At 36.3% G+C, this 26,812-nt stretch overlaps 1 protein-coding gene across 7 annotated transcripts in view; it reads right to left on the bottom strand.

The window, feature by feature from the left end:
- Window positions 1-26,812, bottom strand: part of Ccser2 (coiled-coil serine rich protein 2) — a 129,706-nt gene that overhangs the window by 52,296 nt on the left and 50,598 nt on the right. For 6 of the 7 annotated variants that reach the window (XM_070020750.1, XM_070020751.1, XM_070020752.1 and 3 more), the window contains 2 exons: window positions 14,202-14,292; window positions 2,558-2,720 (listed from right to left, as the gene is read on the bottom strand). In XM_070020750.1, the coding sequence (XP_069876851.1) occupies window positions 2,558-2,720; window positions 14,202-14,292 (254 nt within the window). The remainder of the gene's footprint in view (window positions 1-2,557; window positions 2,721-14,201; window positions 14,293-26,812) is intronic. The other variant, XM_070020749.1, reaches the window with a different exon arrangement.

The raw sequence follows: 26,812 nt of genomic DNA, 5'->3' as shown, positions 1-26,812 counted from the left end.
CTTCATCTAGAAGGGACAAGGAAGAATAAGGACAAAGACCTCACCTCTAAATGGTAAAGTTCTACAGTTACTGGAAAAAAAGAATCCTTCCTGTAAAAATGCTGCTGGGGCAAAGAACAATCAGGAAAGGGCTGGATTTCAGTTACAGGTAGAATGTAGGCAAATGGGGTCAAGGGTGGTCAAAGTTGTGAGTTTGTAACGGTGTGAGAAAATACCATATAATATAGTAGAAGTGTCTGGAAAAGGAAGGTCTTGAGGAAAGAGAGGTGGATGATCAACTGTGTTAAGAATGAGAGTAGTAATATGCTGTCAATGAGAGAATATCAGTTTCCAAGGCATAATCCTTTAACTATGACAATGATGAAAGAGTTTTCATCATTGGAGGTTTTTTTTTAATATTACTCATCCTCATTATTCGTTCTGGGAGATACAAAAAACTCAACAAGGTCACCAGTAAAGGTTAAAACTGTCACCTACTAAAAATCACCTACAAAAAATCAGTGAACCTGAGACATTAGAAAGCTGTGTTCTAAGATTAGCAATCTCTATAAACATGATACATTTCTCTCTCACTAAGGAATCACCAATGTGGATGATACAGATTTACAAATGCTAAGCAATTTAATATATATACTCTCTAGAAAGGATTTGTATTTGTGTCTGTTATCTCTTACCATCTTTTTTGCATAATCATAGTACTACACTTACACATTACAAGAGTATAGAACCCACCATTTAAACAAATAACTAATTTATTCATTCTCATACTCATTTGATAAGAGAACCTGTCTCTTCTACACCTGTTGACATCTACGAAATAAAATTGTGTTAGTTTGAATGCTGCTTAGTTTTTCTGGCAGATGATGACAATTTCAGATTGATCATTCCCAAGAACAGAGAGACTCCAAGTATTTCATTCTATTTTGGACATTCCCATGTTTAAGGTGAAATTTGTCACCTCTTATCTTAAAATGCAGATAATATAGTTTGGCTATCTAGAGTTAGAGATCACATCTAATCATTCCTCCAAATGATCAAGCAATCCTGCTATGGTAAATTTGAAGTGTAGTTCTTGGAAAATGTCACATCTTATCATACAAGTTTTTACTCATGCCATTTTTCCTGGTGGAATACCCAACCTTCTCCTATAGAACCAAACCATCTTCTGTCTCCACAGCCTTTCCTTTAATATCAGCTAAGTAAAAATAGTAACACTCTTTTGTCTGTGCTATCCTGCCCACTCCCCCAGAAAAGCTATTGCATGCTCATGGCGTCACTTACACATTACCCTAAAGGCACACATCATCACTGTATCAGTAGCACCACACTAAATGTCTATATTCTGCTCTCTCCTACTTTGTGAGCATTCTTGTGGCAGAAGTATATATATAATTTTTGTATAGAATGGGACAAACAGCCAAAATAAGTGCTGTGATGATATGTACTTCGTGCAAGTGCATTCTTTCAGATCATCTCAATCATTCATCACCTCTCATGAATTTTATACCAACAAAAAGATTTTTGGTCTGACCCCATTACTTCATGATCAGCTGAAGAACTTCCTTTCTCAGCTGGATTAGAATTTTTGTACCATGGTTTAACAAATATAAGAAAAAGACTTAAATTTATTTGGAGAAGTACTCAGGACCTTCCCACTATAATCCAAAGTATTCTAAGAATTCATGTAAAAAATATGCTTTTATCTTATAAAATCAAATCAATCCAGAAGTATATCTACACTCTGTAACAGATTTTCTACTTTGCTTTTGCTACCAAGATCTTGGAAACAATTTTATTTTCTACATTAGGGAGTATACAGGACTGTATGTTTTCCTTTCTAATTTATCTCAGTTTCATTAGTTTGCTCCAGAATGAGCTCAAATTCTCTGTGGGGTTGAGATAGATAAAAGAGAAAAATAAGAGTAACAACAAAGGGGTGCCTATGTAAACCAGACACTGCTACAGGCATTTTCATCCCTGATGCTCAAATACTGAAGAGAAAGGTACGTTTTATAGATGATAAACTGAAGTAGGGAGAGGATTTAATAAGCTATCTAAGCTTGCAAGGTTTATCTGTACAAGGTGGTACTTTGATCTTAAGTTTTAATGACTACAAAGTGGCATTACACATGAGGTAGATGTCTAGCATCTTTTCTAGTATTGTCTTCTAATTCTAAAGGGGTTAGTAGAATCTTTCAATTTCAACTTATAAGCAAAAAAAAAAACCAAATCACCTGTTATTAAATTTATGTATTGTTTAGAAAAATTATAAACTTTAACCAGGTCAATATTTAATCATTCTCAAATGAGAACTACAACAATAAAAATCATACTACAACTTAAAAGTTCAAACCACAGATATACAGTATCTATATTTAATAAAGCTATAATTAGACCAAAAGGGAGCAATTATATATTATTCTAGTAAGTATCACGTGTGACCTGAAATGTTTTTGTGGTACCTCTAAAAGGTAGACAAAATTAGTTTGTGAAGGGGAATTATTATCCAAATTAACCAGATGATAGCAAATGAAAGGTAGGTTAGAATAATACTCACCTGCTCAGGTCACTTTTCCCATGGTGATGATAGTGGTCAGGATGGCTGAGATGGTAATGTTCTTGTCCAACCCACCTCTGAGGTGGCCTTTTCCAAAATCCTTCTTGAGACTGCCGAACATTTCTGTCTGATCGGTCAAAGCGGTTCATATTGTCACACTCCACTACACAGATTCAAAAGCAAAAGACAATAAACATGCACACACTCTACCTAAGGTTACTTTATGGCTGCATAATGAAGGCTGCTGAAAATATTAAAGTAATATTATCACCAACTAGTTTTGCTTGTTTGTAACAAAATGAAGTTTCCAGAAGAAAAACAACTGGTTCTTTTGGTGAAAACTAAGCTTTACATTATTCAAACTCAGGAAAATTATAATACATTTATGTTACTTTTATATTAGTCACTTAAGTAGAAAATTAACTGCTGCATTATTTTAAAATAAGCAAATCTTTGACATTAACATCATGCATTTCCCTATGCCAGCAATCAGTTTCAAGTGGCATTCATCACTATTACAAGTTGTTTCTGGTTTCAGAATGAAAATGACAGGGGGAAAAAAGCAGATTTTAGGAACAGTACAGAGTTCATTTCTAAAAATGAATGCCACAATTAGTTTTCTCAGCTTTCAAGCAGTACAAATTAACTTTTCATCACAAATCATTTTTAAAATTAAACTCACATTTTTAGAAAGTAATATGCTTCTATCTGCCTACCGTAGCGTTTCTTCAAAAAGCTTAAAAATGCTACTGGAAACAAAGCCAGTACTTTGCAACAACAAATAGTGCACTCCCTGAAATTCAAATACCACAGAAACATGAAAAGAATCTATCTGAAACACCCCAAGCTTCTTCACTTACCCAAATACTTTTTCCTCACATATCTGAGCACTCTCTAAGAGAGTTACTTTGTACAAGGGAGACATTGTGCTACCAGCTGCCTACTCAGACATAGTTGCACACAAGACACTGCCGAGCAGGCCTTCCTTCCTGCTCAACTCCCAGCCCTCCCTGTGGGAAGCAAGCCCAGTCCGCCCTGTGACTCCATCTTCGCCCAGTGCTTACATAGCTACTGACTTAGGACTGTTACTAAAAATACTATTAAACACTAACCCGCAGAACAGGAAGGATTTCTCCAGTCCAAGAACTACTACATGAGAAAGTTCAAGTCTGGCATGTGATTAAAAAAACTTCAGATATCCACAGAATTCCTGATTCTTAAAAACAATTCACTTATTTAAAAATATTGTTTTACTTAACTGGATTTGAAATACACTAAGTGTTTTATTATAGTACCTCAGATGAGAACAAACCTCCCATTGCAAGAAAAGATGATGCAATTAAATGAAGTACGTAAGTTCAATTCTCATATACACTGAGCTCATTTTCTTCAAATGTATAACAACTTAAATAAGCATCTGTTTAGAATACTGAAATTTTGTTTGAATTCATTAAAGGTGTCAGTAGGTACAGACAGACATCTTACAGGGCTTTTTTTCTTTTTTAAAAAACATAAAGAGCTATAGGCACTTTTTAAAGTTAACCTTTGAAATTATTTCCAACCATTGCTGAAATAAACCCAGATGAATATTTTAAAGGTTCATTTATGAATAAAACCTAACAAAGTAAAAGGCACAGCAATTGCTACTTAAAAAATCAATAGAAAATGAGAGTTCAAAAGAAAAGTTTAAAAATAAATCTTAAATAAATAAATAAATCTTTAAATAAATCCCTTTGGTAACGTAATTTATAAACTCATGTTTGAGTTATACTCATGATTTCAGTTAAGTCCCATAAGTATTTCCACTTGGCATTACTCTAGCTTAAGCAATTCTGTATAGCTGATACATGGTATGCATACATACATACACACATACATGCAAACTTGTAAAGGTTTTGAATTTATATTTTTCATAATTCATTTCCAAACCATATTATCAGAATCATCCAAAATGTTCTTAGAACAGTATCAACACAGTATACCCAGAGTAACAAAAAGCAATCAAACCAGGCAAGCCAGCCAAGAAATAAGTTAAATACTGTGAGCAGTTACAATGCAGAAACTGATCTGCTACTTTTGAGTCTGCAAAGGTTGTTAGTGCTACATGCAGACTCCCAATTGCATATCTTTACTGACATTCACATTCAACAGTGGGCATTATAACAGCAAATGAGCATTAGAAACAAGTAACTGCCATAACTACAGAAAGACTGATGTTCAGACTGAGACAGATGGCCTAACTATAAAAGAAATGGCTGCTCTAATACTTGGTGGATAGTAAGCTGCCTGTGATCCTATCTGAGGCACCTGAGGGACCCATCAGTCACATGTTTATATACTTTACAACACTAATGTAAGATACATTAGTGTTTGTTTCTTAGGCAAGATTAAGGTTCTCTGACAGAATGAAATAATATAGAATATATATAGTAATATATATATAGTATGTATATATATATATATATATATATAGTAATATAGAAAATGGAGAACAAACAAAATTGCAAGATGGAGAAAAATAAAAATTAATTTCCAGAGTCTGACAAATTAAGAACAGGATAATACATCTAAGGGGGAAGGCTCCTCTGTGTAACAAACAATATAAGGTGCAATGGTGCCTGTGGTAACTCCCAAGAAGTAATGGTGACCCTAAAGGCATCCCAATTCAAAAATCCTAAAGCAAGAGTGCTCATCCAAACCAACTACTGGCCAGATTCAGACCTGAACAGTGAACTTCAGAGCCCTGTTGGAGAATAAACAGAAGCCTCAAGCTCTACAGGTAACAGTAGATTTTAGTTCTTTTAAGTAATATAAATTATGTAATATAAAAAGTACTTTTACCCTCTGGAGAAGGAAAGGGATCTAAAATAGAAAAGTATATGCTATGAGGATGCCTATTGTATAAATCATTTTTTTACTACTGAAATAGGAAATTTCCAAAGAAGGAGATAAATTGGAAGTAGTCAAAGGTATTACTGACCTCTTATATCTCAATACAAAATTTACCAGAGGAAGTGTACTCATTACCTCACTCATGTAACTGTAACCCTCTGTATAGTATCTTTACAATAAAAAAATTAAAAAAAAATTTACCAGAAATGTAAACTAATAGAATTTAATACAAAGTGCAATTTAATTGGCACTGTAACTTTCTGTAGGATTCAGAAAGTGACTAGAAGGACATATTTTTAAACAAAGAAAAATCTAAATAGCATAGATAAAATGAAAAATTGTATACATTGAAAGTATACATTATGGAGTTTGGAAACTTGAGTTTTGTGCTGTGATATGCCAAATACCATGTTTTAGTCTACAGGCAATGAGTGGACATGCAAGAGAAGAAAAACCAAAAAACAAAAACAAACTCAACACCTGGCTCTGGTGGTTCACACCTATAATCCTAGCTACTCAGGAGGCTGAGATCTGAGGTTCACGGTTCGAAGCTAACCCAGGCAGGAAAGTCTGTGAGTCTCCAATAAACTCCAATAAACTAGCAGGAAAAAAAAAAAAAGCTGAAAATGGCGCTGTGGCTCAAATGGCGCTGTGGCTCAAGTGGTAGAGTGCTAACCTTGAGAACAAAGAGGCTCAGGAAGCGCCCAGGCCCAGATTTTAAGCCCCAGGTCCAGCAAAAAAAAAAGCAACACAACTGTGCAGACTTTGGGAAATCAGAAAGACAAGCAATCTCTTCCAAAAGATACTCAATGTAAAAAAGTATTTCCTTCAGAAAGCCCTTGATTTGGGGGGATCAAGGAAAAAGAAAAATATCTTTTAATTTAAAAAAATCCTATTATGTTCCTCCCAAAGAATAACTCAAACTTAGAATCCTTTATTATTTCTCATACCCCACTTTGTGCTCCTTGATTTTCCTGACCCACTTCTTTCTACGACATGTTGCTCCCACCCCCAACCTGACCAGATCTCAAAAGTGAAGTATCTCTTAAATATAAACTTCCTTTAGAACAGAGAACAAAATATACAAAGTTGATTTCAAGATCTGGTCTAACCTATAGACACATATCTTCAATAAGCTAAAAAAATAAAATGGAAGAAAGACAGCCTCTTCAGTAAATGGTGCTGGCAAAGTTGGTTAAACACCTGTAGAAAACTAAAGCTAGATCCCCTTACAACACCCTGCACCAGAATCAACTCCAAATGGATCAAAGACCTCAAAGTCAAAGCAGACACCCTGAAAACATTACCGGAAGGATTAGGAGAAACGCTAGGGATCCTTGGCAAAGGCCAACGTTTTCTTAATAAAGACCCAGAAACACAACAAATTAAAGGAAGGTTGGACAGATGGGATTGCATGAAACTGCAGTTTCTGCATAGCAAAGGTCATAGAGTAGGAAGGTCATAGAAAACCCACAAATTGGGAGAAGATCTTCACTAGCCATACAATGGACAAGGGTCTCATATCTAAAATATACTTAGAACTCAAAAAACTAAATCCCCCAACACAATTCTTCAAAGAAACAACTGCCCAATATATAAGTGGGCTAAAGACTTAAAGAGAAACTTCTCTGAAGAAGAAATAAGAATGGCCAATAGACAAAGGAAGAAATGCTCAACTTCTCTAGCCATAAAAGAAATGCCATTCAAAACAACATTGAGATTCCACCTCACCCTATAATGAAGAAATCTAATAACAACAGATGCTGGAGGGGATGTGGCCAAAAGGCAACCTTACTGCATTGTTGGTGGGAGTGTAAACATATTCAACCACTTTGGAAAGCAGTAGGGAAGTTCCTCTAAAGACTATACATAGAGCTCCCCTATGACCCAGCAATCCCACTTTTGGGCATTTACCCAAACAATCACAAACAAGGCTATACTAAAGCTACCAGCACAACTATGTCTACTGCAGCATTATTTCATAGATATGGAACCAACCCAGATGCCCCTCAGTAGATGAATGGATCAAGAAAGTGTGATATATATATATATATATATATATATATACACACACACATATATTTACACACACACACACACACACACACACACACACAATGTAATTCTATGCCTCCATCAGAAAGAATGCCCCTAAAACAATAGAATGGAAGAAAGACAGCCTCTTCAGTAAATGGTGCTGGCAAAATTGGTTAACTACATGTAGAAAACTAAAGCTAGAACCTTACATATCACCCTGCACCAGAATCAACTCCAAATGGATCAAAGACCTCGAAGTTAAAGCAGACACTCTGAAAACATTACAGGATGGAATAGGAGAAACCCTAGGTCTCCTTGGCTCAGGCCGAAATTTTCTGAATAGAGACCCGGAAACACAACAAATCAAAGAAAGGTTGGACAAATGGGATTGCATGAAGTTGCAGAGCTTCTGCATGGCAAAGGTCATAGCTAGCAAGATCAATAGAAAGCCCACGGATTGGGAGAAGATCTTCCCTAGCCATACAACAGACAAGGGTCTCATATCTAAAATATACTTGGAACTCAAAAAATTAAATCCCTCAACAACAAATCCTCAAAGAAACAACTGCCCAATAAATAAGTGGGCTAAAGATTTAAAGAGCAACTTCTCTGAAGAAGAAAGAAGGATGGCCAATAGACACATGAAGAAATGCTCAACATCCCTAGCCATGAAAGAAATGCAAATCAAAACAACATTGAGATACTACCTCACTCCAGTTAGAATGGCTATAATCAAGAACTCTAACAACAACAGATGCTGGAGGGGATGTGGACAGAAGGGAACCTTACTTCATTGTTGGTGGGAATGTAAACTTGTTCAACCACTTTGGAAAGCAGTATGGAAGGTCCTCAAAAGACTTCACATAGAGCTCCCCTATGACCCAGCAATCCCACTTTTAGGCATTTACCCAAATGTTTACAAACAAGACCACACTAAAGCTACCAGCACAACCATGTTTATTGCAGCATTATTTACCATAGCTAAGATCTGGAACCAACCCAGATGCCCCTCAGTAGATGAATGGATCAAGAAAATGTGGTATATATACACAATAGAATTCTATGCCTCCATCAGAAAGAATGACATTGCCCCATTTGTTAGGAAATGGAAAAACTTGGAAAAAATTATATTAAGTGAAGTAAGCCAGGCCCAAAGACACATAGGTCCCATGGTTTCCCTTATTTGCAATATCTAGTATATGTATGAGTCAAGCAGAAAAGGCCAGATAAGGTGATGTTAGGGAAATGAACCATAAGATATGTATTCAAATGTTTTCTTTTTCCTTTCATGTGATTGTTTCTAACACATTTATAAGATTATTTCTTTGTTGCTTTGTATCTCCCTCCCCCACAGTATAACCCCTGCTTTCACTGTATTTGATGTCAGTATAATATGTGGAGGAGATGGGGAAAAACAAGTTGTTTAAGGATACAGGTGGACCTGTTGCAACAATGAGAAGTACAAGTTGTCATGTCGAAAACAAGCTTTACAAGGTTGGTGCGGGGGGGGGGGGGGGAGCGGGGGGAGGCTGGGGGAGGACTGGGGGGGGAGGCTGGGAAGGGATGTGAAGGGTAAACAAAGGAAGAGGCTGCAATGCTTGCTAAGAAATGTACGCATTATCCTGCCCATGTAATTGTAACCCCTCTGTACAGTATGTGCACAAAAAAATTAAATTAAATTTAAAAAAAAGAAAGAATGCCCCATTTGTTAGGAAATAGAAAGACTTGGAAAAAAATTATATTAAGTGAAGTAAGCCAGGCCCAAAGAAACATAGGTCCAATGGTTTCCCTTATTTGCAATAACTAGTATAAGTCTAGGACAAGCAGAAAAGGTCAAAAGCTATGTACATATGACCATATAAGATGATGTTAAGTGAAATGAACCCCAAGATAGGACACAACTTGTTTTTCCTTTCTTGCTATTGTTTTTAGTGTATCTAAAATGTACTATGTGATTTTTTTTTGTTTCTTTTGTATGTTCTTTCCCCACAGTATAACCCCTGTTTTCACTGTATTTGGTGTTGGTGCCCTGCATTTTGTATATACCCGTTTCTAATTTGGGGAGAGGAAGGGAAAAAACAAAATGCTTAAATAGGGATACAGGCTGACCCATTGTAACAATGAGATGTACAAGACACTATGTTGAAAACGAACTTTACAACTTGGGGGGAAAGGAGGGAATTGGGGAGATGGGGAGGGAAAGGATGGTAGAGGAAAAACAAAGGAGGAGGTTAACAATGCTCAATAGGAAATGTATTCTACTCATGTAACTGTAACCTCTCTGTACACTAATTTCACAATTTAAAAAAAAAAAAGATCTGGTCTAAATTTTCTAAGCTAAGAGCCTCCAGCCATACTACTTTCTAAGGCCTAACCAAGATAGGAAGTCTTTTACAGAGGTTTTTGGAATAGCTCTATAAATCAATAATCCACTGCTCCCAGGTCTATAAAAGCTAGTTTACTAGTTTAAGGCAATTCTAGATGCAATAGTACAAGAATGGAAAAGGCATAATGTGAAGAATTTGACGATGAGTTAAGAGACCATGAATGATCATGCTGGCACACACCTGAAATCCCAGCACTCAGGAGGCTGTGGATAAGAGGATAGCAAGTTCCAGGCCAGCCAGGGCAAAATGACGTGACCCTAGTTCAGAAAACACATGATTTAACTGCACAGGAAAAGAATTTTCAGAATCTGTCAACTAAATCTTTACTGTTAACATAGATTGGACTTCTGACTCAGTCCTGTAAGTAAAAAGTGCTAATTCCACTGCTGACTAATATTCAGCAGATGGCTCTCAGTAGAAATTCTGAGACAAATGAGACCCCATCTTTCTTGACTTTCTATTAAAGACTTTACAGCAGATAAAGAATAAGGAACCTCATCACAGACCACTAACACTTGAATGTAAAAAGAGCTTTAGGGGGAAAAAAAGCAGAATAAAGCTCAGAAAAAAATGCCCTTTTCATAAAACCAGATACCTGTGCTATAGTCAAATAAATGATGGAGACTGGACTCTTTTTCTAGATTTTTTTTCTCTCCCAACCACAATTTCTAAATTGGAAAAATAATTATCCAGAATCAGATTTTTAAAAGGTAGAGAAAAAAATAAATGGGTGAATAATAAATATGTTTTTAGGGGGAAATCAAGTGTACAATCTCCTGTTTTACCTTAAACTGAAAAAATGTTTAAGGTTTAAAAATAAGTTTAACTCTACAAATTAAAGGCCAATCCTATAACTGTTTTACTGACACAAGAACTGTAATGTCAACAGTGAACACCACCTACAGGTACATAGACTTCCCCTCATAATCACCAAAACATTCAAAAGTGGATGTTTCTAGATAGTAACTGCCCAACAAACACTTGGTCAACATTCTTTCCTCCTCTATGCTAACACATACACTACATTCAGAGGAAAAAACACAAATTCAATTATTAGAAATATAAATACTCATTCTCATAGCTTCTTACTTGATAATGTTAAAAGGCTGACTGTTCATAATAAGAACCTGTATTTACATCAAACTCAAATGGAAGGTCTTAAGGCACCAATCATCTTTTAGACAATGAAGCCTCTGATACTGGCAGAATTAGTGGTGTTAAACACCATGAGGGTTCAAAGTGACCAATCTAAACCTCTTTCCAAACTTGAATAATATCCTTATAAGACACAGAAACTAAAAAGGACTACGACCAACAATCAAATGCTTACTGTAAGAAGATCTCAGTGTTCATTACCTTCCTATCCTCTCAGTCAAAATGCCTAGCAGGTGCTTTCAGGTCCCAAGATATACTAATATCATAGGCATTTTCCCCACTTTCCTATAGCATTAAACCTAATTACTGTTTTATCTTTGGTGCCTCTAGAAGCTAAATATTTTTATCAATGTTCTACTTTCTTTCAGTGTTCCTTAAGTTCAAATACCAAATCCGTGTTTGACTTCTACCGAGAAAAGTCTATATATACATATGTGGAATGTTCCTAGAATTCCCTCTTCCTTCTCCCAAGTCTCCAATCAACACCTCAAAAAATTTTAAGTTCCCTTTGATTTTTACTTCTATTTAATGTGATTTTATGTTGTACCCCCCCCCAAAAAAATAAGGCAAGATCCAAACTGCTCTATGTGTACTTCCTATTTTAGTTCAGAAAAGACAAAAAGTTTGCCAGGTGCTGGTGGCTCACGCCTGTAATCCTAGCTACTCAGGAGGCTGAGATCTGAGGATCGCAGTTCAAAGCCAGCCCAGGCAGGAAAGACTGTGAGACTCCTATCTCCAATAAACCACCAGAAAACCAGAAGTGGCGCTGTAGCTCAAGTGGTAGAGCGCTCGCCTTGAGCTGAAGAGCTGAGGGACAGCGCCCAGGCCCAGAGTTCAAGCCCCACGACCGACAAAAAAAAAAAAAAGACAAAAAGTTTTCAATAACTTGTTACAATTCTTTCAATAAAATGCATTACCCAGGATGTGATTTATTCCAAGGAAGTAAATTCCTCATTCTATCAGCCTTAAAAATACATGTGGCAGGGGACGGGGTGGGCAGGATAACAATTAGGAGAAAAATGATAAAAGGGATAACAAGTTTGAAAAGAAATGTACTTATTACACCTTACTTATGTAACTGTAAACCCTCTGTACATCACCTTGACAATAAAAAAGAATGAATGAATAAATAAATAAATCAGATTTCAACAGCAGCTATAATATCTATCACTACTGCACTGTTCTGTGGGGAAAGCTTGTTCTTTAGCTCTACACAGCATTGTGCTACCAGACAAACCCCTGAAGTGTCCTCATTATTTCCCTGACTGCCCTAATCCTGGGAGGTCTGCTGTTCCCTGTGATTTTCCTTTCTCAGCACTGGAACTTGGTCTTTGTTGCAGAAGCATCCCAACTGACAGCAGAATCACAAGAAATTGTAACATTCTCTAACCCATGATAGAATATATATTAATCTGTCTCATCTTGCCAATTTCATCTTTAATAAATTTATAAATCACAATTCCTCTGTCTCATGACTACAAGGTCTCTTGCTGTGAGTAGTACTAATGGTGTTAAGTGGGGACACAGGACTTGCCAAAAGTAGTTAGAAGTGTGGGCTTTAAAACCAAGACTTTAGGGGAGATAATACACCATTTTTCTTGTGTCCTAATGCGCTTTTGTCATCTGCAACAATAACTTGCCCAAAGTAGTCCTGCTCTCAGAATAAACAAACATGGAGAAGACCTAAACCCATTTCCATAAGCTGAATCATTCCAAAGACCAATGAATCTTTCAGATTAGTTACACACACACACACACACACACACACACACACACACACACACGCACACGCACACGCACACGCACACACACACACACACACACACACACAAAATGTCCAACCAGTCAGGCTGGGAAGGTGGCTCAGTGGTAGAGTGCTTGCCATGCATGAGGTCCTGGGTTTGATTCCTCAGCACCACATAGGCAGAAAAAGCCAGAAGTGGCACTGTGGCTCAAGTTATAGAGCACTAACCTTGAGCTGAAGAGCTGAGGGATAGCATCCAAACCCAGAGTTCAGGCCCCACAACCAACAACATCAACAAAAAAGTTCAATCAATCAATGTAACAAATGAACCAGTAGTAAAGTAGGAAGCATGATCCCAATACCCAATGAAACTATAGAACCAATAAGATCCTCTATGCCCCTCTGAAAATTCTTTGCATTCTCCTAGGTCCAGGAATAAAAAGATTCCACTTTAGTTTATCTCTGGCCCTGGGGAAGCCTGTAAGACCAGGCAAAATAGGGAATACTTAAATCTCTAGTCTTATTTTTTCCCTGGAAACCTCTTATCCCATGAGTATTCCCTAGTACTAGTGGCTCTTGTTAATATAGAAACTCTCCTCTATCAATACTTTATCTCTGAGAAGCAAGAGAACCCAAACGCAATCTTATTGAATACAGGCCCCACAATGTCAGTTACTAGCATACAGAGAGCAAGATAAAAAAAAAGAAAGAAAACAAATCTACCATTGACTTTGAGGTAGAGGTATATACCATGATTTTTATCATTACAAAATTGTAATTCTAACACTTAAGACAACCAGATTTTTTTATTTATTTATTTATTTATTTTTTGGTCCGGTCGTGGGGCCTGAACTCTGGGCCTGGACGCTGTCTCTCAGCTCTTCAGCTCAAGGCTAGCGCTCTACCGCTTGAGCCATGGTGCCACTTCTGGTTTTTTTCTTTTTTGCTTATGTGGTGCTGAGGAATCGAACCCAGGGCCTCGTGCATGCAAGGCAAGCACTCTACCACTGAGCCACCTTCCCAGCCCGACAACCAGATTTTTATGTTTTGTTTTGTTTCGCCAGTTCTCTTGAACTCCGGGCCTGAGCACTGTTCCTGGGCTTCTTTTGCTCAAGGCTAGCACTCCACTACTCGAGCCACTTTTTCACCCCTGGCTTTTTCTGTTTATATGGTACTGAGGAATCGAACCCAGGGCTTAGTGCATGCAAGGCAAGCACTCTATCATTAAGCTATATTCCCAGCCCCAAGACAACCAGATTTTAAATATTTAAGGTTATTTGCAAGTGAACCTATTTCTTATCACTTAATATTGATTCTTAGTCTCAAAGGCTTCTTTGAGATTAAATCTGCAAGTAACAAATATCAAACTGGTTATAGTTAAAGTATCTCAGGCATATGTTTCTGCAGGTTTACTAGTGTCCTTACTTACCATTTTCAAGAGGTGCATCCTCAGGCAGATCCACATCAAGCATAAGGTCATCATCCTCAAGGTCACATGATTCAAGATTATTCAGAATATCCTGTGAACAAATCCAGGTGAAAAAATTCACTATGGCCTAGCTCAAGGGACATATTAATTACAAATTTTACAAATATCACCATATAACTTTTGGGCCCTTGAGTGTATATTCTTTAAAGAGGATAGTAGGGCACTGACTCTCTCCTCTGTGTCACTGGCTTACTGACCATTAGGTGAATGGTTTTACTCTTCTATCAATCCTTCCAAGTTGTAATGCTTATCACAGACTCAGTCAAAGGGTCCAATAATTGTGGACTGGAACACCTCCTTTGAGCCCAAACATACCTTTTCCTTTTATAAGCCAATTATCGTAGGTATTTTGTTATAGTGATGAAAATGTAACACAAATGACTTATTTAAAATGTGCTTTGTAACACTTTTTTCTTAGTCTTCCTCTTTCCTAGAATTTTTTCAAAAACAATGTTTATTTTCACAATTTCAAAAACTATGTTCATATGTTAATATTTATTCTTATTCAAAATAACCTGTTATTTATTAATATGATTTTTGTATACTATAAAACTAAGGCAAAGAACTAGCTTAATAGGATGTAAACAATGGTAATCTGGTGCCTGTGTCCACGCTTTTAACAACTTCCTTGATACTATAATCAAAAATAGTAAAGAATCACTGTGTAAGGCTGTTTCATAAATTCAAGAAATTGACTTGTTATATAAAGTAGTTAAATAGTCAGCAGCAACTCCTTATTTTGTTTCCTCTATCTTGTACCAAAGTCACCTCTTTCTGTCTTCCATCAGTTGGTTACCACTTCCTAGGCTTGATTCAACATGTTCTTTTTCTGTGATAAGACTAGAGTATACCAACTAGTTTAAGCAACAGGGATCTATTTGAAACTTTATGAGCAACTGAATAGACAAAAATTAAGTTATGGTAGATTTTTGCAATGTAAGAACTAAAATCAGTATGGTAAAACTTCTACTTAAATTAAGTAAAAGGTTTCCAAATCCACTAAATTGAGATGATGGCCATGAAAAACACTACCAGAAGAGGAAGACTTATTTTATCACAGGTAATATGAATGAAATTACACTATTTCCTATGTCAGGTGTTCCATGCAGATATTTCCAATTTTTGTATTGTTGGGCCATCTGAGGACTACAAGCAACTATAATAATAATTTTTTATAAAAATTTCTGAGTAACTACCTATCATTAGTTCAAGAAAGGACTATGTCCCGGAATCTCTTTCCATCATGAAAATATCCATTGTCCTTAATATATAGTCCTCATAAAAATCAAGTGAAAAGATGAATATAATAACAGAAGATGAACTGGCAATAGGTTTAACAATTTACAAGTATAGAACAAGTATCTCAGTAAATAGAAAAGAATGCTAAATCAATATTGATTTATCACAAAGAATCTTGCTTTCATCTATACTAGAGAACAGAATAGGTTCACACATACTTTCTAGAGTTCAGTTTATCAAAATTTAGGCTCAAGCCTTTTTAAAATAATAAAATTGTACTCCCTAAGATTTTATCCTTTAGAAATAGACAAATGAATAAAAATGTATGTATAAAAGTATGGTTATTGTTCAGAACTTCAAAAAGAAAAATGCCTAAATGGCTAAAGAGAAGTACACAAAGTATGTTGTTATCTTTAAGTGATAAAAAAAAATATAATAAATATGGAAAGGGATTAAGTAGGGGAATAGCTAATTAGGTTATTTTTTAATCTTTGCTTTTAAAAATAATGTTTCATATCTGGCCAGTATATGTGAAGAGAATTTCCTTTTTTTTCTGGCTGAACACAATCTGTATATATACTCTAGTCAGGCCTTCCCCAAGTTTGTCCCCCTCTACTGGCTAGGGGTGTGAAGGAAGATTCCCCCCCAGCTTATTCCTAATAATGTTCTTTTTCTTTTTGAGACAGTTCCATACTTGAATGCTAAGATAGATTGGATTTCATTATGTGGCCTAGGCTACCTTTTGAACTCATGATCTTCCTATCTCAGCCTCCCAAGTGCTGGGATTATAGGCATGCTCAGCTATAACTTTTTTTTTAAGCATTCTTGTACCAGAATCAAGTGCATGTGCGGGAGTGGATTGTATATTGCACTGAAATTAAAGGTTAATGTGAGCATCAGGCCACAGACTGGCACTTGAATTTTAACCCTTTTCAGGAAATTATTTAAAATTTCTGGTTCTCAAATGAGCATGATAGTAATAAAGGTGTCAAACTAAAATAAAAAATAAAAATAATAATGCTTCATTCACACTAGGGAGTAGAATAGTGGCTATAAGAGACTGCAAAGGGAAATGGAAGATGGAGAAAGAATGGTTAATAGGTACAGATACAGCACAACAGTGTACCTATATTTTCTAATATTGAGTTCTATATTTCAAAATCACAATCTAGTTGTCATTTCTACAATGACTTTAAATGTCCCTAACCCAAAGAAAAGATAAATGCTTAAAATGATGGATACACCAGTGACTCTGATCTAAATGTACTAAAGTGTACTAAATGTACTAAAATGTCACAATGTACTTCACAAATACACACAATGAGTATGTACCAATTAAAAAGTAGGTCTTTTTTTTTTTGTTCTTTGTAGGATTTTGTTTTGTTTTGTTTTGTCAGTCCTGGGGCTTGAACTCAGGGCCAGGGCATAGTCTTGGAACTTCTCTTGCTCAAGGTTAGTGCTTTACCACTTGAGCCACAGCGCCACTTCCCACTTTTTCTGTTATTTGGTACTGAGGAATGGAACCCAGGAATCCATGCATGCTAGGCAAGTACTCTACCACTAAGTCACATTCCCAGCCCTAAAATGTCTTTTTTTGTTTGTTTAAGGACACATTCTTTAAATGCTTCACTAAACTTCAGGTCAAAAGCAAATTAAACAAGTAATCAGACTATGTATCAAGTTGACAGTATAATGGGCCAGAAAATTTGTGAAAAATCCTCAACTACTTTTGGTAATTATATTATGGGTCATACTACTGGAACTATTATTGTGAAACGGTTCTGTAGATACGAATATAGAGGGGATATATATGTATATATTTGTGTGTATACATATTGCATATGCATTCATACACATACATAATTTATAAAATGAAAAATCAGAATGCTTATTATAGAAAACTGAGAAAACGAAGGTACTCTAACAAAAAGGAAACCCCTCCTAATTCTAAAATGAGAGTTAATCTGCATTTTGATTTCTGTTCAACTTTTTTCTATACATGTCACAATGCTTTTATTGCATAAAATGGATAGTTCTACATAAATTGTTTTATGGGCTTGCTTTTTGTAAAGTTAGTACCTAATACTTCTTAGTAGAGAATGCTTTCTTGAACAACTAGTATAAAAATAACAGTTTTATTAGTTGTATTCCATAGAAAAGATTCATGATGAAGAAAGTCTTCCTCCATTGGCAACAGCAGGAAATTTCAATCAACCAAGCCCAACCTACCTACCTACCCATGGGAAACTTCAACCTGGCCCATCTCCTAACCACAATAAAATGCAGAGTTTGCTACCCTTCCTCACACAGTCACTCTAGATTACTTTCAATGCCTATCTTCCTCTCTCCATAAAATCTCACTGTGTTAGGAATAAATTGATCTTTTCGCTCTTGGTATAAATGTGTCACCACCAGTCAACATCTAATCAGTTTTGGCAACCACAGACACTCTGAACAATTTTACAAATAAAATACCAAATAAAAACAGGTAAAAGGCTGAAGAGTTTTAAGAAATTGCTAATTAAGATTTGAATTAAACAATATTATTCAGTGCACAGAATGGACTTAAGCAGGACAGAGAAACAGTTTTATGGTTATTGTAAATCCCATGTAACAAATGACAATGGCCCTATTGGTGTTAGTGAGAATAAAGACCAAGTGGGGTGGGGTTTGTTTTGTTTTCTATTTTACTGTGTGTATGTGTGAATGCACATGCACATATGCCAATGCTGGGGCTTGAAGTCAGGACCTCACTTGTATTTTTCATTCAAGGCTCATGCTCTACTACCTGAACCACAGCTTCATTTGCAGCTTTTTGCTAGTCAATTGAAGAATCTCATACTTTCCTGCCTAAGCTGGCTTCAAACCTTGATTCTCAGATCTCAGCCTCCTGAGTAGCTAGGACTGCCACAGACATGAGCCACCAGCACCTGGCGAAGACTAAGTGATTTTGAGACATGCTAAGAAGTTAGAATATGTAAGATCACATTCAACTAGTAAGTAAGCAACAATGAGTCCTTAGATACCTAGTTTTGAAACAGATATGACATCTATTCATTGAAATAAAGCATAATAAGAAATACTAATCCCACGAGAGCTAAAACAATGAAATAAAAAGCAATGAAAGACCCCCCCCCCAACACAATATATAGTTTGGAAACATAATAATTTTGATGTGCCTTTAGCATCTTTGAGAACACATGTCCAGTAGATAGTTGAATATAGAAGCTTAGAGTTGAGCTTGATGTAAGAGATTCATTAACAAATAGATGACAGATGGAAAATGCTGAGTAATGAGTTTGTCTCAAATATTACTGGGCCTTACAATAAGGATTCAGGAAAAGGACAGGAAGCAATTTTTTCTTCACCAGTTTAGAAATCATCTACACAGAATGGGAGCTACATTATTACAGGCAGAGAAGATGCCATGTGGTATGGTAGAGACTGGTTAATGTGGGAAAGTTTCTGTCTCATGTTTGTTACTGCAGCTTCAGAATCTAACTTGGAACACCTGCACTTGTTCAGAGCCAATATCGTCTTACATCTGTTTTAGTTAGCTGAGTATGACAATGAAAATTAAATGTGCAATCTGCGGCTTCTAGAGGCCTCAATGGAATTAATGCTTTGAGCACTTATTAAGAGAGTTGCCACAGTACTTCCTTGGTCCCTGAAAACACTTTTCCATTCAAGTAGAATGAACTCGGAGGTGGTGAATCATTGCTGCATACTTCGTCTCCATTGTACATTGCAGAAAGCTTAAATATTTTTTATAATAGCTTTTACTGTTATAGTATAAAACTGATTTGGGATATAAACCATTTATGAATTTCAAAGCATATATAGATTTCTGTAAATACCAAGAAAATTCAGATTCAAAACACTTTCTTCATCCCCAAAGCCTCTAATTTATCATTCCAGTTAAACCTTCATTTTACCCACCACCTGTCAAATATTCATCTGCTTACCACCAATGTAGTTTATTTTCAAAAATATCACGTACATGGAATTATATAGTAAACACCCTTTTGAGTGGCTTCTTTCACTCTTCCCAATACCTTTAAGATTCATCTAAATTATTTTAACATATCAACTATTAGTTCACTTAAGACTGTACAACTACTGCATGCAGCACCAGCTTATGTATCCATTTAATTAACTGAAGAACATTTTCATTCTTCCTTTTTTTTTTTTGTCTTTTTTTTTTTAAATTTTATTTTATTTGAGAACATACTGTACAGAGGGGTTACAATTACATTGGCAGGATAATGCATACATTTCTTACCAAGCATTGCAGCCTCCTCCTTTGTTTACCCTTCACCTCCCTTCCCAGCCTCCCCCCTCCCCCCCACCCTCTTTTATAAATAAAACTACAAAAACATTCAGTACGCCGGGCGCTGGTGGCTCACGCCTGTAATCCTAGCTACTCAGGAGGCTGAGATCTGAGGATCTCAGTTCAAAGCCAGCCCGGGCAGGAGAGACCGTGAGACTCCTATCTCCAATAACCACCAGAAAAACCAGAAGTGGCGCTGTAGCTCAAGTGGTAGAGCGCTCGCCTTGAGCTGAAGAGCTGAGGGACAGTGCCCAGGCCCAGAGTTCAAGCCCCACGGCCGACCAAAAAAAAAAAAAAAAAAAAACATTCAATACAAGTTTTTGTGCAAATATAAACTCTCATTTCTCTAGGATAAAAACACAGGAGTGGAACGCTAGATGATATAATCAGTATATGTTTACCTCTTGAGAAACTTCTTGGCCATTTCCCCGAGTTGCTATAATATTTTGCATTCTATTCCACAGTGAATAAGATCACTAGCTGCTTGATATCCTCACCAGCACTTAGTATACAGTTTTTATGTTTTAGTATTCTAATAGGCATGCAATATTCATTTTTGTCTCACAATAGTCTGGATTTGCTAATGATGTATGAATACATTATCACAAGACTGTCATTCTGCTATCATTTTTAGTAGAAAGTGTCTAAGCCCCTTTAAAAATATTTTTATTGTTATTATAAAGGTCATATAAGCAGAGTTACATGTAATTGAATAATGTAATTGAGTAAATTCTATTCGACTTCTAAAAATAAAAGCTTGGAGTGAAAAGATAATGTAATGCTGCCATGTATACTGGAGATATTTTGTCAGGTAAAGAGTACATTTTTGTGAACAATGTCACCTCTTCTCTCATTCTCTTCCTTACATATTTTAAACTTGGGGTCTGGTAAACTAATAAATTCTCCAGAGTTTATTAGAAAAATATACATTAAAAGAAAAACACCAATGGAATTCTATGCCTCCATAAGAAAGAATGACACCACCCCATTTCTTAGGAAATGGAAAACCTGAAAATATTTATATTAAGTGAAGTAAACCAGACTCAAAGAAACATAGGTCCCATGGTTTCCCTTATCTGCAATAACTAGTACATGTCTAGAACAAGCAGAAGAGGTCAAAAGCTATGTACATATGACCATATAGCCTGATGCTAAGCAAAATGAACCCCAAGATAGAGACACAAGAGGTTTTATCTTTGTTGCTGTTCTTTTTAATGTACTTATAATGAACTATGTGATTTTTTTTTGTTTCTTTATATGTTCTTCCCCCATGGTACAACCCCTTTTGTCACTGTATTTGATTCTGGTGCCCTGCATCTTGTATATACATTTTTCTAATTTGGGGAGGGGAAGGGAAATAACAAAATACTGAAATACAGATACAGGATGACCCATTGTAACAATAAGATGTACAACACAGTATGTTGAAAATGAACTTTACAACTTTGTGGTGGGGGGGGTAAGGGGGGAGAGGAAGGGAAGGGGGAAGAAGAGTTGGGGAGGTGGGGAGGAAAGGGATGGTAGGGGAAAAATAAAGGAGGGTGTAACAATGCTTGATAGGAAATGTACTCATTACCTTGCTCATGTAACTGTAACCCTCTGTATGGTATCCTTACAATAAAAAATATATATTAAGAAAAAAAGGAGAGCAAACTAGAAAAAAAAGAAAAACATACATTAATAAGACAAAAGCAAATTATTTTGGTGCTGGGGACTGAACCTAGGTTCTTGAACATGCTAAGAATGTACTATACACCAGAATGTACTATATACCCAGTTATACAAGAATGCACTCTACTACTGAGCTATATTCCCAGACCCCAAAGTTCTGTTTCTATAAAGAAAAACAAAATCCAGTGATCTCATTTTTAAAAAAGGCTTATATGCAGCTAAGCCCATCTTTCTGAACAAACTGAAAAATAATAAAGCAACTTATAACCAGCTTTGTCAGAACAATGGAAAACCAGGTTTTGAGAAGTTTTTCTAGGCTCCTCCCACAATCCCTCCCCTGCTCCACTGCATACTTGAAGACAGCATACTCCCTCCAGAGTCTTTGGTTCCAAAGGGCAAAGTTGAAGCCTTTACTCTCAAAGAATTATTTGTCTGCTCTAACCAGTCTGAGGTTACTAATTCAGAACTCACTGGGGCAGAAAAGCAAGGGCAGTCCTCAAAAACAATGTAAGGCAAAGGAACTATGGAGCGTCATCTATGGCAAAAGATTACAATTAAAACATACAACAGAATGTGGAAAAATTGAGAGAAAAGGCCAGGAAAATTTCTTTCCAAAATTGGGTAATTTGTACTCCCTCAGGTTTTTACCTTCACCCCTAAGATTGTTCTGTTGTTGGAAAAATGCTTTACTTGTGCAAGAAAACCTTGTATGTTTTCATTCTGAGAGATAGGAACTTCAAATCTGTTTCTACTGCATAATATAGACTGAATTTCCATAATATAGGCTCATTTTTGATAATATGCACTAATTTCCCTATCACAATATTAACAAATGGATGAAACATAAATACTATAAATACAAAGAAAATATACTGATTAACATATTAGTCATCTGGCCCTTTGCATTATTTTAGCATGTCGTTCTTGATGACCAAAGACTGAGTGTCCTAAATTTCTTTTACAAAGGAATTTAAATAATAGTCTCCTGTAATTGAGTAAAATGTAATTGAGTAAATTCTATTAGACTTTTGAAAATAAAACCTTGGGGTGAAAGGATAGTGTAATGCTGCCAGGTATACTGGGGAAATTTACAAAGCCACAAAAATACAGGGCAGGATGTTACCCAGTAAACACCTAAGAACATCCACAGCAGCTTTCCATTCCCTTAGCTCAGTGGAGCAGAAAGAGAAGCAAGCACTGGAGGAGTAACCCGGGACAGAGTTGACCTGTCTTTTTATTTTGTCTCTCAGGATTTGTTTCCTCCTCTTGTTTATTCTCATTCTCTCTCCCTCCCTCTCTCTCCCTCTCCCTCTCCCTCTGCCCCCCCCTTCTTCTTTTTTTATAATTTTGATTTTTTTGGCTTATGACATTCAAGGAAATATTCACAAAATATTAAGTGACCACAAGCCAAAGTAACAGAAGAATCATAGAGCATACTAAACATCTCTGAGAAAATCTTGGCTCTGAACTTATTAAATGCTGATTTTTAAGTAATATATTGTAAAGACGCTCAAAGAGCCAAAGAAAACCATTAATAAGGAAGTCTCATCAGTACTTCCACTACCAGGAACACCAGTAAAATAAGAGAACTTCTTTAAAAAAAAAAAAAGGAAGGACTCCAAGACAAATTTTAGACAGAAAAAAAAAAAAGAGTAAGTTCAAGAAAAACCTTACTACAACTTATGTGTACACTTACAAAAGAACTGCAACTGCAAACAGAATCTTGAAATATTTGTAGTCAGTGCTAATGATCTGAGTGTGACTTGTTCCCACCAAACCTCATGGTAAAATATTTTCAAATGTAACATTTCTAAAAGTTGATGGGACCTTTAAGATGTAATCATGCCAAAGGTATACATCCTCAGGAGGTGATCTGGGTACTTCCTACAGAATTCGGTTAAATGGAGAGCCAGTTGTTAAAAAGTTAGCACCTGACACCTAGCACCTGGCCTTAACCTCATATACTCCATGCTTTCAGTGTGCTGTTCCATCTTCTACTTTTTTGTTCAAGTTGATTTAACATGAAGCCTTCAACAGAAACTAATGGATTGACACCAAGCTTAAACTTCCCTGCCTCCAAAATTGTAAGCTAAATAAACCTTATCAAAATTAAAAAAAAAAAAAAGAAATCAAATTTTTTTTTAAAAAGGTAGTATATAGCTATAACAAAACACTCTTCAATCTTTTTTTTTTTAATTGCTCCTCCTGGAGCTTGAACTCAGGGCCTGGGTGCTGTCCGTGGGCTTTTATGCTAATGGCTAGTACCCTACCACTTGAGCCACAGCTCCACTTCTGGCTTTTTTGGTAGTTAGAGATAAGACTCACAGACTTTCCTGACTGATCTTCTTCAAAACATGATCCTCAGATCTCTCAGCTTCCTGGGTAGCTAAGATAACAGGCATAAACCACCAGCACCCAGCTCATTACTCAGTCTTAAAGACATTATGTTAAGTGAAACAAGGCATCTTAAAATGACAAATATTGTATGAACTTACTAATATGAAGTATGTGAAGCAGTCAAATTCACAGAAACAAAAAGCAGAATGATGGTTATCAGGGACTGGGAGAAGAAGAAAAGAGCTGCTATTCAATGGATATAGAATATTCAAAAAACAAGATGAGTGTTGGTGGTAATCCCAGAACTAAAGTGAGGTAGGACTAGGATGGAGAATTTGAAGACAGCATGGGCTATATACTGAGACTCTGCCTTAAAAATAACAATAATAATAATATCCAACATGTAATATAAGAAGGTTCTGGATATGTTATATTAACAACCTGAGGTTTAAAGTTATGAAACTATACACCTAAAACTGTTTAAGATGGTAAATTTTAATTTTTTTACAATTAAAAATCTCAAGAATTGGCAAATATTAATAATTAAGAGTAATATTATAACAATGTAATTTATAATTACTGCATTCCTATAGGGTATTGTAGAAATGGTTCTAATAGTTTCATTTGTTCCTCAAAAGAAAACAAAAAGCAGCCTTGGTAGGGAGTTTCCATAGCAAATCTGAATCAGAGAGAGAATGAGGATCAAGTAAAAGTTCAGGTCATGGAGAAAAAACAAATACAATCAAGAAAAACAAATTGAGCCTAAGAAACTTTGGGGACAGAAATAAAGTATCTCTTAATCAATATTTACATTAAGAAAGAGATTTGAAGAAGTGGGAAGGATTAGAAAGAATTAGAGGAGCCAGTCAAAATGGCTCATGCCTATAATCCACATAGAAGGTGGAAATGAGCGGATCATGGCAGATCATGGCTTAAAGCTTATCAAATGTTAATGTGATATCTCAAAAAAGAAGTCAAGACTAGTTACTCACATCTGTAATTTTAATAGATAGAAGGTATAATCAGTAGGCTCTAAACTTGCCAGAAAATGGTTTTTGTTTATTTGTTTTTTGTCAGTCATGGGGTCTGAACTCTGGGCCTGGGCACTGTCTCTCAGCTCTCGGCTGAGAGAGGCTAGCGCTCTACCACTTGAGCCACAGCACCACTTCCAACACTTTCTGCTTATGTGATGCTGAGGAATCGAACCCAGGGCCTCACGTATGCAAGGCAAGCACTTTACCACTGAGCCACCTTCCAAGCCTCCAGAAAATGTTTTTTAAAAAACTATTTTGAGCCAGGTGCTAGTAGATCACACTTGTCATCCTAGCTACTCAGGAGGCTGAGATCTGAGGATCGCGGTTCAAAGCCAGCCCAGGCAGGCACGTATGTGAGACTCTTATCTCTAATTAAACACACCAGACAACTGGAAGTAGTGTTGTGGCTCAAGTGGTAGAGTGCTCGCCTTGAGCTGAAGAGCTCAGGGACAGTGACCAGGCCTAGAGTTCAAAACCATGACCAACCAAATAAAAACACAAAAACAAAAACAAAAAAATATTTTTGAATATATGCAAAAACCCAAAGGAAACCATATATTAGATTCATCAGGAAGAGAATACAGAACATTGAAAAAAAATAATTCTGAAGGCAAAAAGTCAGCTACTTAAGGGAGGTGGGGAAGACATTTAAGATGCTACTAAAGACAGCTGAAGAAGTGGCTCAAGTAGTTGACTGCTTGTCTAGCAAGCACAAGGCCCTGAGTTCAAACCCTAATACAGAAAGAAGACAAGATGAGACAAGAAGACTAAAACTTCCTAAGCTAGAAGAAAGCCACAGCAGATTATAAATATACACACAAAGACATTATTCAAATTGTTAGAAGTCAAAGGTTTTCTGAAATCAGAAAAAGAGAAATTATGTCACATATTAGAGACCCACAGTAAGATGAACAATGACACTGTCATCAGAAAGATTACAGTCCAATGCAGTGGAGTGGTATTTGTAAAGCTGTCAACCAAAGACAAAAGAATAAACTAGGATCATTATTTCACATTGTATACAAAAACCACAAAATGAAGCCGGGCGCTGGTGGCTCACGCCTGTAATCCTAGCTACTCAGGAGGCTGAGATCTGAGGATTGCGGTTCAAAGCCAGCCCGGGCAGGAAAGACCGTGAGACTCCTATCTCCAATAAACCACCAGAAAACCGGAAGTGGTGCTGTAGCTCAAGTGGTAGAGCGCTGGCCTTGAGCCGAAGAGCTGAGGGACAGCGCCCAGGCCCAGAGTTCAAGCCCCATAACCGACAAAAAAAAAAAAAAAAATACACAAAATGAAACAATAGCCTATGTATAAAAAGAAAAAAACAACAAAATTCTTAGAAGAAAACATAGGGCAAGTCTCCATGATTTTGTACTTGGCAATAAATTTTCAAGATTAAGATACCTGTATTATAAATAATGAAGGAAATAATAAGTTGGATTTCATAAAAACTTTTTGTGCACTTTCTTGAAATTACAAAGAAAATTAAAACAGCTTACAGAGTCACAGAAAAATCTGCAAATCATATATCTGATGAAACCCTAGTATTCACAAATATAAAGCACTTTTATAATTCAACAATGAAAATGAGCCAAAACGAGGCAGAGGAGCTGGTATTTCTCTGAAGATATGAAAATAGCTAATAAGCACATGGAAGATGTTGGACGGACATCATTTATGAAATGCAAACCAAAAACACAACTAAATACCATATACCACCTCATAAGATGGCTATTTAAAAAGGATGTGGGCAGATATGTGGGAAAATATGAACTTTATATATAGTTAATTGAAAAGTAAAATGACTCAGTTGTTAGGAAAGTTTGGCAGGTCTTCAAAAAATTAAACATAGAATTAACTGCCATCTGACAGCAATTTCACATTTACATATACACTCCCCCCAAATTTAAAACAGGTGCTCAAAAACAGAATGTATTACT

This window comes from Dipodomys merriami, unplaced genomic scaffold, assembly GCF_024711535.1.
Source record: "Dipodomys merriami isolate MVZ:Mamm:240054 unplaced genomic scaffold, mDipMer1.0.p SCAF_14, whole genome shotgun sequence".
Lineage (NCBI taxonomy): Eukaryota > Metazoa > Chordata > Mammalia > Rodentia > Heteromyidae > Dipodomys > Dipodomys merriami.
Note: the sequence above shows the minus strand (reverse complement) of the source record. Positions and strands in the feature narration are given on the sequence as shown.